This window comes from Marmota monax, unplaced genomic scaffold (genome assembly GCF_021218885.2).
Source record: "Marmota monax isolate L192 unplaced genomic scaffold, Marmota_monax_Labrador192_F-V1.1 WCK01_AAM20220418_F8-fsc00010, whole genome shotgun sequence".
Taxonomy (NCBI): domain Eukaryota; kingdom Metazoa; phylum Chordata; class Mammalia; order Rodentia; family Sciuridae; genus Marmota; species Marmota monax.
This window is the reverse complement of record NW_026692321.1, coordinates 13,127,424-13,144,982: the sequence shown is the minus strand read 5'-3', so window position 1 is coordinate 13,144,982 and position 17,559 is coordinate 13,127,424. Positions and strand designations below refer to the sequence as shown.

The window sequence follows — 17,559 nt, the reverse complement described above, 5'->3', positions numbered from 1 at the left end:
AACAGACCTGGATCAAAAGATTTAAAGATTATTTGCCTGGGAGGGGAAAAACTCCAAGTGGGGAAATTAACGCTGCCGCATAAAGTACACGCTAGATTACATAAATCAAAAATGGTATCTACAGAAAAGTCTATCCCAGGGGAGAAGACACTAAACAGCTCAAATATTTTAAAAAGGGAGGCTATACCTCAATGGCAACTGTAGCTGTAATGAGCCCAAGTTCATAGTTTTCCTTTTATAAGGAGCTCTTTTAAAAATTCCCAAACAAAATAAACAGAGTCTCCTATTTTCAGATTGCCCAGAGGGCCCTGCAATGCCCCAAAGCACAAGGCAACCAATCCTCAAAACGCACATCTGCGCCGCCTGGCCGATGGCACTAGATACCAAGTGCAATAAATGACTTTTCCTTTTATGAATGATGGGACAGTGGAGCTTACAAAACACCAGATCCTGGTGACCTTACTGGTTTGGGCACCTTTCCTGTTTGTACTGACACTAAGGACACCTGAGGCACAGCCATGCCAGGTGTGGCGTGCCGGGTCTTCAGAGCCTGCGCAGGCGCACGACGTCAGGGGCTAGGACGACACCGGAAGTGCCTCTTCGCGCCCCGGATGCGCCGGGGTAGCGGCGGTTGCCAGGGCGACGGGAGCCATCCAGAGCCGCTGGTACTCGGAATTGGAGACGGCGAACCGGTGACCAGCGGCGGGCTTTGCCCGCTTCGGCCGTTCGCTCTGGGTTCCCACGATGTTCTTCTACCTGAGCAAGAAAGTGAGTTTCCGGGGGCCGCCCCGCTCCTCCTCAGTGCCCGCAGCCCACGGGCCATTCCCGCATCCTTCCCGCTAAGCCAAGCGGCTTCACCGGGCCCCGATCGCGGCTCTGCTGCCCCGCTACCCCGCTGCCCCGCTGCCCGCCTGGTCGGGCTCCGGACCTTCTGAGGTCCCGGAACCCCTGGTCCCCCTTAGCCAAGCCAGAAACTCTCTCACGCGTCTCTGCCATACCTGTTCCCCACCGGGTCCTTTTGGGTAGCCAGCGGGATAGATCACTAGGTGATCTATCACCAGTCAGGATCCAGATGACTTTGGATCATCACCGCGCAAGAGAAAAAAATTAACAAAAGGTAGTCTAAGTGTTCTAGGGGGAAAGGGAATACAGACCGGTGGAATGGGTCAATAACCCTCCAGCCCTCATCCACCCTTTAAAAATACCTCAGGTGTCTTACCTCCTGGCTTTCCCCCGCAGCCTCCGCCTTTGTCTTGTGTGCACTTCTTTCCTTCTTTATCAAATTGTAGAGCACGGGACATTTCAGAGGAACATGCCCATTTTCATGACAGCGCATTTTTTTTTTCCTGCAAGGCTTTCGTGTTTCTTCTTCAAAGACTTTCATCATTTTTCATCTGTAGACGTACTTCCCAACTCCTTCGTGAAAAGTTGCTAACATGACTGTGATTGCTTTTACAGATTTCCATTCCCAATAATGTGAAGCTAAAATGCATATCTTGGAACAAGGACCAAGGGTTCATAGCGTGTGGTGGTGAAGATGGATTACTGAAAGTTTTGAAATTAGAGACACAGACAGGTAAATGAATGCAAGCTCACATGTCTGAAATTATAGAAAAAGGAAAAGTGTCATTGATTCAGCGCCATATGCTCTTGGTATTTGTCAATATGAAATTCTAATTCTTTTAAAAACAAAAAACCCTTAACATCTTGTGACATTTTTCTAGAGAAAAGTTCAGAGAATGTCAAATGTGAACATTCAGCTTTTGCTGAAATTATTGATGGGAAATGAAAATGAATGAAAGATGAAACCAAGTCACTATGTTGTCTTGTGCCAGGTCCAATTATTGCCCTCTGTTATTAGGAGTCTAATAAAAATCATGCCAATCAACATTTCAGTAACATCACAAAATCTCACATTTTGGCAATTATTTTACAGGTCCATATCATCTTTTTTTCCTTATCAGATGTATTGTGATTATACAACTAGTGCCCCCAAACAGAAAATAGAATATATGTTACCCCTTTATTAATAGATCTCTTATCTTTGTAGCTTGCTTTCTTTCTTTTTATAGTTCTCTGGAATCACAGTGAACAATTTTATTCTTATTTAACTTCCATACTATTACTCTATATTAGGGATCTAGGTAATCCCTATCTAGGTTGGAGATCTAGATAAAGAGATTGACATTGGAATCAGTTCTGCCACAAGATTACTGAATGACTTTCAGCAAGTTGCTTAATATCTTTGGACTTTGGTTCATTATTTTGTCAAATGAGGTAAACTATATTACATTTTGGGTTCCTTTATAGCATGACCTCTCAAAATTTGTCAGGCATAAGAATCACCAGAAGAGGTTGTTAAAATGGATTTCTGGGATCCGTCCCCAGAGTAGATCTGGGACAGGGCCTGAGAATTTGCATCTGTAGTGATGCTGGTATTGCTAATGCTCCGACTACCCTTTGAACAGTGTTTATTAAATATTTCCTGTGTATTGGATGGTTAACCTGTGCTGTCTCATTTGGCTTTACAATACTCTTGAAAGGTGGGTATTCCAGGTGAGAAAACTGGGGCTATGATCATTTAATAACTTACCCAAGGTCACATAGCCTATAAGTAACACTACACGAAGGGCTCATGAGCATCCTAAGCAAAGAATAGTATAATTGTTTTGATGTGCTACACTAATTATGTGAAATAAAAGGCAGATTGGAAGATAGATATTTAAGTATCAAAGTTTGGCTTCTGATGTTTTGTAGTTTAATCTTTTAACTCTGTTAAAAGAAAAATATCTCTGGTATGTTTTTTAAATGTGTATGGATGTGTGTGTGTGTGTGTATATATATATATATATATATATATATATATATAAAACATATATTATATATATATATATATATATATATATATATATATATACACAACTTATTTTGTCTAAAATATGTAAAAGTTTTAGTTACATTAAGAAATGAATGTATTTTGTTCAACATTGAAAGTGTTAGTTTCTGTTTTTCTGAGACAAGGTCTATGTTGTTCTTTCTCACTATGTGTTTGACCATTTCTTTTCTTTTTTTTTGAAACATTTTTCAATACAGAAGAAGTCAAACATTTTGAATTTTGTCATATTTAAACATATTTAAATATATTCCCACTCTACCTTCCTGTCTGATGACTGAACAGTCCTTGGTCACTTTGCTAGATTCTTCTTTTCTAACAATTGGAATTCCTGAGAACTTGTGTCTGGGCTCTCTCTATATTTGCTCTCTAGGTTTGTTATTTTATTCCCATGACCTTAAATGCTATCTGTAGGGTGATGATCCCTCATTTATATCTCCAGAACAGTCCTGAATTTTCAGATTTGGGCATCTCCACTGGAATCTTTCATAGGCATTTCGTATTTACTATGTCCAAAATGGAACTGTTGATCTCTTAAACCTTTTTTCAGTTCTGTTTCAACTTGTATGTTAATTTCACTCGTTTGGTCAAGCTGGAAGTCTAGTCCTGCCTCTCTTTAACATCCCCTTCATCAAAATTCCCATTGTTGTTTCTCCTTTTTTCATTGTTCATGGTAGTTTTCTTTGTTTTGTTTTTTTTAGATGATGCAAAATTGAGGGGTCTTGCTGCCCCTAGTAATCTTTCTATGAATCAGACTCTTGAAGGTCATAGTGGTGAGTCCAGCAGTTTTGTTTATTATGTGTAAATTGTAGTTAGTCATTTAGAAACCATTTACTTAATGTAGAAATGTCAACATTTTAAATAATTGTGATATTATTTTTATGAGTCATAATTAATATTGTCCAGAGTCATTCATTCTTCCATAAACCTGAAAAAAGTAGGTGTTATATGTGAAAAATACTGTTATTTCTCTGTGGATGACATACATATATACATCTATATGTATATATAATACATACATATTATTTTCCTTTTAAAGATTGTTTGATAATTACAGATTAAAGGATACTAAAGATGTAACAACTGAATGCACAATATGATCCTAAATGGGATCCTGGAATGAGAAAAAACAAGTATCTATAAAGAATATTACAACTTGGTACAGTGGTGCATGCTGTGGTCCCAGCTACTGGGAAAGCTAAGGCAGGAGGATCCCAAGTTCAAGGATAGCCTGGGAAGATTGGCAAGACCCTGGCTCAAAGTAAAATAAAATGAATTAGGAATATAACTCAGTGAAAGAAAGCTTACCTAGCACGTATGAGGGCCGGGGTTTAATCCCCAATAAGGCAATAAATAAATAAATAAATAAATATAAACATAAAAATGGACACCTTGACAATTGAAATTTGAAAGTGGACAGTGTGTTAGGTAATGATATTTTATCAGGTTAGATTTTTAAATTTGTAAGTTAGTTATGAAAGAGAGTATCCTTAAAAATACATACAAAGTATTTAGAGATATAAGAATTAAAAGAAATCAATTACTAATGTCACCTACCCGTTTAATATATACTTAAAGTGTGTTACAAATAGAATAGAAACCTGGGAGGTTAGAAAGGGGGAAACAGATAATGGGCATTTTCAACCAAAAATGAACAAACAATTTAAGGGAACAACTTGGTGTCCTTTGGACATCATTATCCTTGGGAGGCAAGCCAGTTTGGTAAATCATGCTTATTTTTGTTTCCACTATCTGATTTACTGGCAGCTTTCCATGAAGTGTGCCTTTGCAGACATGAAATAGGGATGGATGTGAGAGTATTAAGCATTGTTGTAGGAAATTAGTGATCTCAGTAATTATATCCTATGAATATTTTTGATATTCATAATATTTGAAAAACTGGTTAGTTGCATAGGAAGTCTTGATTTTAACATGTTCTTGATGTTTGCTTATATAAAGGTACAAATTTGAAATTAATTTTAGCCATTTTTAAGTGTCTAATTTATTTTCCAATGTTCTAGGTTCTGTTCAAGTTGTAACATGGAATGAACAGTATCAGAAATTGACCACCAGTGATCAAAATGGGCTTATCATTGTCTGGATGTTATATAAAGGTACATTAGGAGAGCTGCTTTAATCTTTCACAAATTGGAGTCTGGATCACAGTGTTTGGATGGAGAAATAACATCTCTAAAATAGACCCCTGGTAACCAGAAGAGCTGACTGCATAGTGATGATATTTCTGGATTTATTGTAGCTTACTTTTTATTTTATTTCCTTTGAGCTGTAACTTTGCATTAAGAAAGCAAATTAAGTGACTCCAAAGTGAACTTATTAACTTGGTAAAATAGTTTCTACTCTTAGATAGCTCTTCTTCTCCTTCCTCTAACCCCTGCAGATTTCCAACAAGAATTAGGTCCTATGTGGCTGGTGGTTGAAGTTAGTACACTAGAAGAAAGCACATTTATGAAGAATTCAGCAGCAATAGTAATTCACTTCCTATATTGGACCAGTCAGCTTCCTTTTCTTTCATGGATACAGATTTTATCTTGGCTCTGGCTACTGACCTACAATTTTTGCCTCTTATCTATAAGAGACAGAGTAAGATGGAGAGGGAAAGAGAAGGATTAGTTTAGATACATCATTATTACTAGAAAAGCAACTCATGATACATGTTCTCTTGAAGCCTGTAGCCATTGTCTTCTAAAGGGAAAGGTACATGTGTGTTGTTTTCAAAAGGTTCAGGGTATGTTGTTTACAAACCTATAATTAAAAAATATGTGATAGTGCTTGAATATTATTTTTAAAGTATGTGTATTTGAAAAGTGGAGTGGGGCAGAAAGTAAAGTAGATGGGAGTGAACTTTGTTTCCAAGATAAATTTTCTCTGGGCTTCAATCCTAATTCTATTAATACCCTGCGCTGACCAGTTATTTCAAATCACATGACATTTGCTTGGCTGATGGCCAGAGTTCCCTAGGCCAGAAAATGGTAAAGTTTTTAAAAAACACAAAAATAAGACGAAATTCCCTGTTCTTTTGCTTCTAATTGGGTTGTACTATGAAAGAAGTCACATCTCTCTCCAACTCTGTGTAGCTCAAATGTTTTTGTTCTTCAGCATTAGTGATGGCATATGTAATGTACCACTGATGTAACATGAATTGCTTAAGAATTTTTTTAAAGCAGACTTTAAGAGTTTTACTTAATGTGCTTTTACCTCATATGCTTAAACTAGTCATCAGAGAGTTTATGCATACATATAAGGTTGTTGTTATTCTGTTTTCCCCCCTGCTTAGTTATTATCTGAAAAGATAAAGTTTTCAAGTGGGAAAAGTTAGGCCTTCAGAAAAATAACTTGTTTTGGCCCTGCAAAAGCAAATGAAATTTTCTTTTTTAATTGACAAGAAGAAAGCAAGAAAAAGAGAGAAAGTAAAAAGAAAAGAGCTGGGCATTTGTTGTGTTTTCTGTGATAGTCTTTGAAAAGATTATTAGTCAAGGCCTATGTTAATTTTTTCTTTTGTTTATGTTGATTTGAAGGTTTTCTAGTTTAATATCTCAGGTTGTACAAAACTTTGCAATTATTTATTGCACAGTGTACTTTATGAAGTGTTGTCAACTCTTAAGTACCATTTAATAGATGTGAAAGTTTTGACTTGTAATTTTTTAATTTGTGAAATCAGGCTCTTGGTATGAGGAAATGATCAACAATCGGAATAAATCAGTGGTTCGAAGTATGAGTTGGAATGCTGATGGACAGAAGATCTGCATTGTGTATGAAGATGGGGCTGTGATAGTGGGTTCAGTGGATGGTAATTGCATTTATTGGATATAGGACTAAGATCAACATTTAGCTTACTTTTTTATCTTTAGAGATTTAAGTTAATTGTTAACATTCTGATTGAAAAATAGACATAAAAAGAGAAAATAGTCGCTATACATTTTGCTGAAATCTAAGAAGCACCTTTTGGTCCTAAACATTTATTAAGTCTACATGAGAAAACAATCTATTCTTTTTTGATTTCCTACAGTGGCACTGAAAAAAATGAATTAATTTTTCAGCATTATTTTAAATATGTCCATTATATAATTCATCTTTATATTGGTTAGACCATATAAATGCATAGATTTTATTTTCAAAAAGTATATAAAATCATAATAATATATGGTATTTTCAGTAGAAGATAGTATATCACTGTTAGTTGTATTTTATAACCTTAAAACCTATGTCTTTCAGATTCTAGTATGTAGATGAAACTGGGTCTTCTGTAAGTCAGCACCTTTGTATTAATGTGAATGAAATTGTTGATAGAGAAATAACATTTTAAAGTCATTTTCACATCTGTGTGTGTATGTGTGTGTGTGTGTGTGTGTGTATATATATATATATATATATATATATATATATATATATATTGTAGTCAGTGAATATTTCTGAGAATTTTATAGAGCAATAGCTATGGTTTTAGAAACTAAGAATGTAAGCTGGGTACAGTGGCTTTTTCCCATAGTTCCAGCAACTCAGGCCGCTGAGGCAGGAGGATTGCAAGTTTGAGGTCAGCCTCAATAACTTATTGAATTTTGGTTGGGAGGGAATGGTAAAAATAGAATGGTAGCGAGATGGAGAGCTTAGAGTTGAGGAAAGTGTTTTTTTTGTTTTATTTTGTTTGAGGTGATGATTTAGAAGATATGCATATATTTAAGTGTTTATTAGAAAGAGCCTAGAAAGATAAGTGTAATGAGAAAAAGAAAATGAGAATAATTTACCAAGGGAGATTTTTGCAAAGATGGAATGGATTAGATCATAGATTAGGTGGAAGGATTAACCTTAGACAGAGGTCTGGTTGGGAGATACCTCTTCCTTTGTATCAGGGAGCTAAGCAGAGTGGATAAGTGTGGATTTAGTTATGTTCTAAATGTCCTGAATTTCTTTTTCGGGAGCTTTTATTTCTTTTCCAAAGTAGAAGATGGGCTCATCTGTTAATTGGGAGTGAAAACCTGCATCAGTTTAGAAATGGGAGAGTTTGAAACAGCTGCTATTTTAAATGTCTCTGGGGTATTTTGCTCCTATAAGTGCTCAGTAAATATTTATTGACCAAATAAATTGAATGACTGCATGAATGCTGAGAGGAATGTGAGAACTCTTTAGGGAAACAAAAATGTTGAAAGCAGCTGTTGGAGGATCATGAATCTGAACTTTAAATAATTATGTTTATGTTTTGTTTTAGGCAATCGTATTTGGGGAAAAGACCTGAAGGGTGTACAGTTGTGCCATGTAGCATGGTCATCAGATAGTAAAATCTTACTTTTTGGAATGGCAAATGGTGAAATACACATTTATGATAATCAAGGAAATTTTATAGTAAGCATATATATTTGTTGTTTTTATGTATATAATTTTATATGATTTTTAATATATCATTCATACGAACTCACATTTATTTATTATGATGGCTTATGTAGTTAGTCTTTATTTATTTATTTATTTATTGATGCTGGGAATTGAACCCAGGGGTGCTTTAACTACTGAGTCACATCCCCAGACCTTTTTATTTTTTATTTTGAGACAGAATCTTACCAAGTTGCTGAGGGCCTTGTTGCATTGCTGAGGTTGTCTTCAAACTCGAGATCCTCCTAACTCAGTGTCCAGAGTCACTGGGATTACAGGCGTGTGCCACTAAGCCCCTCTAATTAGTCGTTAGTTTGACTTTTAAATTTTTTTATAATCTTCCAACTTTAAAAAAAATTAAAACCAAATCTTGGCTTCTTTAAGGCAAATTGATGTAACATATTACAGTGTAGCTTTTAAGTTTGATTTTTTGGTAGTTGGATGGGACAAGGTGCTAGTAAATTGAAGTAGAGAGATACAGTAGAATAATGTATAGTTTAAGTTTTGAGAATATCTTCTGCTTCCTGAAGCCAAAGTTTACATGCAGATACCAAAGTTATTTTTGTAGTAACTAATGGTTGTTTGTAAAAAGAATGGAAAACTTAAACCATAGGGGAGAAAAATCAATTTTTAGAAAAAGGGTAAAAGAAAGGAGGCTTAGGTAGCATAATCTGGAGAAAAGTTTTGGTTTTGCAAGATTTAGCTGTGGTAGGTCTCTGATTACTGATGGGGCAGTTTTGTTTTGAGTGAGGATTGGGATAGTTCATGAATCCACTGATAGCTGAAAATAAAATTGGTATCGTTTGTATGACACTTTGCTATTTTCCAAGTACTTTCATATACTTTTTGTCATCTGAGTCTCCCACATCCTCCTTTAAAAAAAAAAAAATTTTTTTTTTGGTACCAGGGATTGAACTCAGGGGCACTCTACCATTGGGCCACATCCCCAGCCCTTTTTTTGTATTTTATTTAAAGATAGGGTCTCACTGAGTTGCTTAGTGCCTTGCTATTGCTGAGGCTGGCTTTGAACTAATGATCCTCCTGCCTCAGCCTCCCCAGTCACTGGGATTACAGGCATGCACCACCATGCCTGGCTCCCCCTTTTTTTTTAACCTTCATTTTATACACAGGGAAAATAGAGTTAGATAAGTGATTTGTTCAGGGTTGATAAACCAGTAAGCGATTAAGCTTGCATTCACATCCAGATTTTTAAATCCTATTTATGGTGTCATTCATACTGCTCTGTTTCAAAATGTAAATATTAAATCTAGCCAATTCTATCTAGATGAAAATGAAGCTGAAATGTTTGGTAAACGTCACTGGAGCAATCAGCATTGCGGGAATTCATTGGTACCATGGCACAGAGGGCTATGTGGAGCCCGATTGCCCTTGCCTTGCTGTTTGTTTTGACAATGGGAGATGCCAAATAATGAAACACGAGAATGACCAAAGTAAGTAAAATTTCTGTTTTTATTTTTTTTTTTAAATTGGAGAATTTAAAACATACTTGAAAATTGTTCTTAATATCAAGTCCTTTCAACTAAGATGCTAACACAGTTACTTAATTTTCCTTCCCTTTTTGACTAGATCCAGTTTTGATTGATACTGGCATGTATGTGGTCAGTATCCAGTGGAACCAAACTGGCAGTGTGTTAGCTGTGGCAGGCTCTCAGAAAGCAGTCACTCAGGATAAAGATGTTAACACGGTGCAGTTTTACACTCCATTTGGTGAGGTAAATGTATTGGTTTATCTTCTTTTCATTTAATGGTATAGTAGCAAGCAGGGAAAAAAGAATGGAGGAAAGGTACAAACTTGTCACATTCTCTTTTAAGGACATTTTGAGTAATAATCTTGATATATCAAGTATATGTCTGACTAATATCTTCACTTTACATGTTTTCATTTTATTTTATCATGGAATTTATTTTATAATCTGTACATGTAGAAAGCCCTAAGTTTGATATAAATCACTGTGCAGTAGTTATTTAGAATATTTTCTCTACAGTCTGAATATTCTAAATAACTACTGCACAGTGATTTATATCAAACTTAGGGCTTTCTACATGTACAGATTATAAAATAAATTCCATATTTTTATGTCCACCTCTAACTAAAAAAATAAATATTTAAAAAAAAGATAATTAATGTATTGTGAATTTAGAAAATGAGAGCTTAATATATATTTGCCTGTCTTATTTGGTAACCTTATACTCTATTTTTGTCCTTTTGGATACCTTGTTAATTTTTGTAAATTCACCATAGATTGCAATAATGAGAATTTTTGGCAGTAAAAAAGTTCATACTAATTGTTTTTGTATTTTAATATTAATACTTTTATGTATTTTGAACTTTTCTGTAAGGGTAATAAATGATATTATCTGGTGCTTTTCAATCAGTACCTCAGAGTTACCCAGTGAATGTATTGCAGAGAGGAGGCACTCTCTGTGTGTTGTTGGCTAACAGTATTTCTGGTAGATGTAAAAACTAAAACAAAGAACAAAAACAAAATCAGAGTTTTTAAGGTACCTAAATAAAAATCTGAATTCTAATAATTTATATTCTTATAATCTTCACTCATATTTGTTGATTATTTTTGTGGGTCCCCATTGATTTAACATTATGTTATTTTATCTGTTTTTTTCCCCCTTTACTTCAGCCTTTTCCAGGTAGAAAAACATGGGTCCTAAGGTCTATATATTTTATCTTGCAAAACAGTATGTTAAGCATATCCTGAAAACTATAAGAAGGTTTTGGTTCAGCTGTACTTAAAAGTATCAGTTGTAGCTCTTCAGGGCATATTAGTAACTTGATATTTTTGGGATGAGTGAACATATGGGGGATTTATCTTTGGATCTATTTTATTGTTAAAATTGGGAAGATACTTGGAAAGAGGATCTCTAAGGTTCAAACTTAAAGAAACCTCAGAGAAGAGTCTGCTTCAAGTCTGAAGGTTAGGGCTCACTGAGTTTTGCACTGTGGTCTTAGCTGTGCACTGTAGTCTCAGGGGATAATGTGGTTGAGGTCAGGTTGAACTGGCTTTGAATCCCATTTCCACAGTGTAGTTTGTCTTAAGTTAGTTAATCACCGAAGTCCAGTTTACTTGTTTTGTGAATGAAGGGTAATGCCTCCTGGTACTATCATAAAGATTAAAGAAGATAATAATGAGGAAGTACCTAGCCGGGGCTTGGCACATAGCCAGTGCTTGGCACATAACCAGTGCTTACTAAGTCTGGTTTCTGCCCTTGCTGCAGCTAACACCTGATTGGTTTGCACAGTTAGGAGATGGCTTTATTCTCTCTCTGTGAATGGGTCAATATCAAGTGTATGATCATAAAAACTTTCAGTTCCCTTTTGGATTCATGTAGGCAGCAAGATGGACCCTTCTAGGTTAAAACTTGAGTTTTTTGTTTCCATTGGTTTCCTTGGCAAAATGGGGTTCAGTACATTTGTCTTAGACTGTTTTGACATTTTATAGTGAACAGAAGTTTATTTGCTCACAGATTTAGAGGCTGAGAAGTCCCATATCAAGGCTGCAGCATCTGGTGAGGGCCTTCTTATTGTGTTATCACATGGAGGAGGGTGGGACAGGAAGATGAAGGGCAAGAAACAGAAAATAGGGGCCGAATTACCCTTTTCCAGTGGCATTATTCCTAGTCAGCTCTTAAAAGCCTCCCCATTTAGTACTGTTTCCAGGTCAAATTTCAACATAAATTTTGGAAGGGACAAACATTCAGACCATAAGCAACATGAAATTTGACTTTAGATACATCTGCTTCAGAATACGGGATGCCAGTGCAATTAATTCAAATTTTGGGATTTATACTGGCCTGTCAAATGAGAACCATAGATTAAAAGGGCTGTGTTCATTGACTTGCTTATTGAGTCACTTATCAAATGTTAGTATATGAACAAACTAATTTGACCATGAAGTGAGTGCTCTTGAGGAACTTACTGTTGCATTCCCTGGAACCATGGAGAGAAGGCAAGGCTCATTGAGGAAGCACTACTTGAGTTATATTTGAAGGATGAAGAGGGATTCTCCAGGAGGACAAGGAATAGTAAGGATAAGGAGGCATGGGGAAAGAAGAGGAGGATTTCAGGCAGAAGAGCTGCAATACAGGCCTAAGGTATGGTGGCAGAGTATTCTCTCACACGTCGGCACACATAACTATGGCTGTATGGTAGGGCATTCAGCAAGGAAGGTAGTTTTGGGTCAGATGGGAAAAAGGTATTGTATTCCATGCTCAAGAATGTATGATCAATGGGGAGCTGTTGATTTTTAAAAAGTATTATTATGTTTTTAAAGCAGGGAAGGTTATGATTAGAGTTTTGTTCCAGAAAGATAATTATAATAGCAGAGTAGAGAGGGAATCTGGGGGAAAGAGGGTAGATTAATAAGGAAAGAGATGAAAGGGAGGCTATTCCCATAGTTTTCTCCACAATTTTTTCTTTGTGACCATTGAAAGGAGCAAAGGCAATGGGTCTTGGTGATTGGTTGTTTGTTGGGGAGGAAAGAGAAAGGTAGGACTTCAGTATTGAAGTTACTAATATAAACTTTCATGGACTCTAAAAAGTATAGCTTTTTACAAGTCTAAAATTTGGATGCATTGGCTAGGTGTGGTGACACGTGCTTGTAAACCCGGTAACTCAGGAGCCTGAGGCAGGAGGATATCAAATTCAAGAGCAGTTTTCATGACTTAGTTCAAGACTTTGTCTCAAAATAAAAAAATTAAAAGGATTGGGGGTGTAGCTCAGCAGTAAACAAATGCTTCTGGGTTCAATCCTGAGAACACAAAGAAAAAATTGGCACACATCATGTAATCAAAGTGATCATATTTTAATTAGCATGTTTTTTCTTAGTTGTACATAAAAGTAAAGATGTATATTTTAATCTATGGCATGGTAGATTTGATGACATTTCCTAATATTCTTTGGATATAGCCTATAAATATCTCCAATCATACGCATGTTTTCTTGTAATTAAAATGCAAGGAAAATGATCTTAAAATTAGTGATAAACTTTCACAAGAGAGTCTTCATACCACTTTTGATCTCCATGAAATGTTCAATGGTAATTTGTTCATTGTGATACTTTAGATTGAATACTTTTTTCCTCCCCAGCATTTGGGCACTTTGAAAGTTCCTGGAAAGCAGATGTCTGCACTATCTTGGGAAGGAGATGGACTGAAAATTGCACTAACTGTTGATTCCTTTATATATTTTGCGAACATTCGGCCCGATTATAAGGTATTAAGAACATTTGTAAAATAAAGTGTTTTTAACTAAATAATTTGTTATAACTCATTATATTCATAGTGGTTTTGTTTTAGAAACTAACAGAAAGGAGGCTTTTGTTGTCCACGAGGACTTTAAAACTAGCTTTTCTAGTATACTGTGTATAATTAGTAAAATGACCCTATGCGTCAGGGTCTCAGTGTGAAACAGATGGCCCACCCACCAGAGTAATTGAAGGGCTTGTTACAGATGTGCGAGTAGTATTAAGGGACAGCAAGGGAGATAAAGCAGGCACCCAGTGCTTAGCAAATAGATGCCATCACCAGTGCCCCCAGTTGGAAGGGGCAAGGGAGTAACATTCCATGAGAGCTTTGGCTATGTAAGAGAAGCTGCCCAGCAGGGGCTTGGCTACCACCAACTGGCCAGGCAGAGACAGATAGGGGAGTAGATACTCCATCTTTCTACTTCATGTGCCTTTTACTGGTCAAATCCAACTAGCACCAGTTGGCAAGGTAGCCCAGGTGATGGAGTTCATAGAAATCAGTTTCCAGGGCTCAGCAGAATAGAGAAGGGCAGAGAATAGATTAGGAGGGGGAAAAATGAGAGAGCAACTTGATATTTAATCACTATTTTATCTTAAACTTAATATTTGATCCAAAACAAGTTTGAAATATGATCTGATGAATTATCTGTTATGAAGAATCTTATATATTTCATTTAAAGGGCAAAGCCCCTCAGAGAAATGACTGATTCTAGGACTAGAGCAAGGAAAATATAACATAAGTCTGGAGCATCTTAACAATGCCAGACAGTAATAAAGAACCCTACCATAAAAAAAATGTGGCCATGTCAAAGGCACATGGCAGACAACTAGGAAGAGCTCTCTTTGGCTTAAGGTGTAGCAATTTGAGGAATAAAACAAATGTTGCAAGTTCATTATAACCCAAATTATGAAGTTAATGTCCGTGAGCCAATACTGATAAAATTACCTTACTTTAATGAAAAACAAATGGGAGAGAAGAAACAGATCTTCCTTACAGAAGTATACCATCTCACTTATGTACTCCCCCTCCAGAAGGTAGAGCATAGTTCCAGTTCCTTGGCTTGAGTATGGTGACTCACTTCCAAAGAATGGAGGATGGAGAGAGGAAAGAGAAAGTAGCTTAACAGTGGGAAATCCCCAGGAACACCACATCAACAGTGATGTCATGTGGATACCACGTACCTCCTAATAGGATGTGTTGAGATCGTGTCATGTGTCTGTTGATCTTCCTAAAAACCAACAACCCCATGATTGAGGGGCACTTTACAAAATACCAGAGCAGTACTCCTCTATATTGCCAAGGTTATTGAAAATAGAGAAAGACTGAGAAACTGTCACAGCCCAAAGGAGTCCATGGAGACATGTTATCTAAATATAATGTGTCTAAAATGGGATTCTGGGATAGAAAAAGGACATTAGGGAAAAGCTAGAAACTCAAAGTGTGAAGTTTAGTTAGTTGTAATAGTAATATTGGTTTCTTCATTGTGACAAATGTGCTATGGCAATGTAAATTGTTAATAGGGAAATGGATGAGGGGTATATGGGAACTTTGTATTATCTTTGCAACTTTATTGCAAATCTAAAACTATTTTAAAGTCAACATTTATTGTAGAAAATAATCATGGCATTAAAAGTAAACACAATTATTAGCTACTAATAGTAAAAGTAATGTGGACAATGAGAATTAATTTATTCAAAATTATATGTAAGTATACTATAAGAGTTAGAAGGGAAAGCTGTAAGTGCCTAAGTTTCATAATCAATAGCTGTGCAGTGTGGTGATAAATACTAGAATAGTTACAGCTAAAGATGTTATAGGCTCTTCATGAGAGGAAGTTGGGGAGGGATCTGCATTTTGTTATTGTTTTAAATAAATCACGCAGAAAGATTTGATATAAGAATAAATTTCATAAAATATGTGGATGGGGAAAGGCAAAACACCTATTTTTAAATATTGACTTGAGGACTCAGAATCTAAGATTTTGACAGGGATAACGCTATTGATGGTTCACACTAGCTATGGTACCACTGAAGCTTAAGTCTTAAAAATTAAAAATAAGGAGGGTTAATCACACTGAATTTATTTTGGCATCTCATTTTTTTTTTGTTTTTAAAATGTATTATTATTACCTTTTTGGTTATTTTAGTGCAAAAAAGGTAGGTATGAAGCTGAAGATTCAGAATTCAGGAATTCTACCATTTCTGAAGAATGTATTTTGTCAGTACCGATAAAGTACTTATCTGCATTATTCCTAGAGTAAAAATAAAATAAATTGCATTTTTTCTCCCAAAACTAAATATTCTTTCCTTCCTCTCTCTTCCTTTCCCTCTTTCCTCCTCCCATTCCTTCCCTTTTCTGCTTCCTTTCTTCCTAGTGGGGCTATTGTTCAAATACTGTGGTGTATGCATATACCAGACCAGATCGTCCTGAGTACTGTGTTGTCTTTTGGGACACTAAAAACAATGAGAAATATGTTAAATATGTGAAGAGTATCATTTCCATTACCACTTATGGCGATTTCTGCATTTTGGCTACAAAAGCTGATGAAAGTCATCCTCAGGTAGGAATTCCTTGGTATCTTAAAGCACAGACTGGTGAACAGACTGGTTGGCATAATTGGGCCAGAGTTATCCACATTCTCAAGCATGGCCTGGATACTGGCAGGTACAGAAACACGGGGTCTGTTGGCCATGTTAGTCTAGACCTGTTCTGGAAAACTATATGACTCCAATGCTTCTGTATTCTCTGATTTTTTTCCCCTCCATTCAGCTAATCATTGGCAGTTCATATTGACTGGTTCAGTACTGAAGCTTTTTTCTCTGAAATATATTTAAAACACCATAATCCTTTTCCAAGTTAAAATTTCACAAGCAAACAATGAATATCCAGATATCTGCAATAAATTCTAAAGAACGGATAAAATAATGACTATTTGTAACAGTTTGGGAAGCTTTTGACATTGAGAAATCTTTTATTTGAAATTATATTAGTTTAAAAGTCATCTCAGAGCACAAAATAAATAGTACATATAATATCTTGTTAAAAAGTGTACTAATAATTTAAGTATTTGTAGAAAAATGTAAATATTCCAAAATAGGACTACCAATGTCTTTATCTAGGTTATAATTTATTTCCTTATTACATTTTTGGTTAAAGGTAACCATTTGAACAGCCTTATTTGGCTTTGTTCTCTTCTGAAACTTGCTGAACAACAGTAAAGTTTTTTTTTTTTTTTTAAAGTCACAAGCCCATAGGGACCAGAAATGGAGAGGAAATGGCAACAAATTTTGGAGGTTAGAGAATAGGTGGATTAGTGATAATTACCTTAGCAGGCCTGAAAAAGCTGAACCATAAACTTTTCATGGAAAAAGCAAAGAAGCATCTAGTTACAGAATGTTGAAGAGGAACAGGACTTGGAGTGCCTGAGAAAGAAACTAACATATAAAAAAAGATATAACAAAGAAAGTTCTCAGATCCCCATAGAAAGAGAACACGGGCAGCTGCTGGCTTAACATCTATTAAGACTGGGCTTAAATCTCCAGGAAGGATCAAAGGGGATCTCTGCACTGAAGGGCACCACGCATAGCTAAGGGTGGAAGAACTCAGATGAAAACCAATTAAATGAGAAGTTCAGGACTTGTCAGTACCCCTGGTCTTCTATCCCTACTTGGTTCCCAGAGCACTGGCAGCAGGGCATCAGGCTTTGAGGTAGCGGATTGAAAGAATCTTCTCTGAAGAATCTTATCAGCTCATGAGAAAAGACTAAGATTGGGAATCTCCAAGAAAACAACCCTGCTTGATCACTTCACAGTAAAAGCCATGCTCAGTTTTGTGGACAAATAGATTCCAAGTAGCCTTTTAGTATTCCACTTTTTAATTTTATTTTGTTAGAGCATTATAATTATACATAGTATTTGGGTTCCTTTGGATAAAATTATATATACAAGGAATTTGATTTCAATCCCCATTCCTCCTCCCTCCTTCTCCCTCCTCTACTGATC

General features: G+C 36.0%; 1 protein-coding gene across 2 annotated transcripts in view; it reads left to right on the top strand.

Moving 5' to 3' along the window:
• Positions 1-620: 620 nt before the first annotated feature.
• The window catches only part of Wdr35 (WD repeat domain 35), a 58,928-nt gene continuing 41,989 nt past the window's right edge, over positions 621-17,559 (top strand). For both annotated transcript variants that reach the window (XM_046441317.2, XM_058578375.1), the window contains exons 1-10: positions 621-768; positions 1,459-1,576; positions 3,595-3,666; positions 4,915-5,007; positions 6,573-6,701; positions 8,118-8,251; positions 9,564-9,729; positions 9,866-10,011; positions 13,401-13,526; positions 15,933-16,118. In XM_046441317.2, coding sequence (XP_046297273.1) covers positions 745-768; positions 1,459-1,576; positions 3,595-3,666; positions 4,915-5,007; positions 6,573-6,701; positions 8,118-8,251; positions 9,564-9,729; positions 9,866-10,011; positions 13,401-13,526; positions 15,933-16,118 — 1,194 coding nt within the window. In that variant the 5' untranslated portion in view covers positions 621-744. The remainder of the gene's footprint in view (positions 769-1,458; positions 1,577-3,594; positions 3,667-4,914; positions 5,008-6,572; positions 6,702-8,117; positions 8,252-9,563; positions 9,730-9,865; positions 10,012-13,400; positions 13,527-15,932; positions 16,119-17,559) is intronic.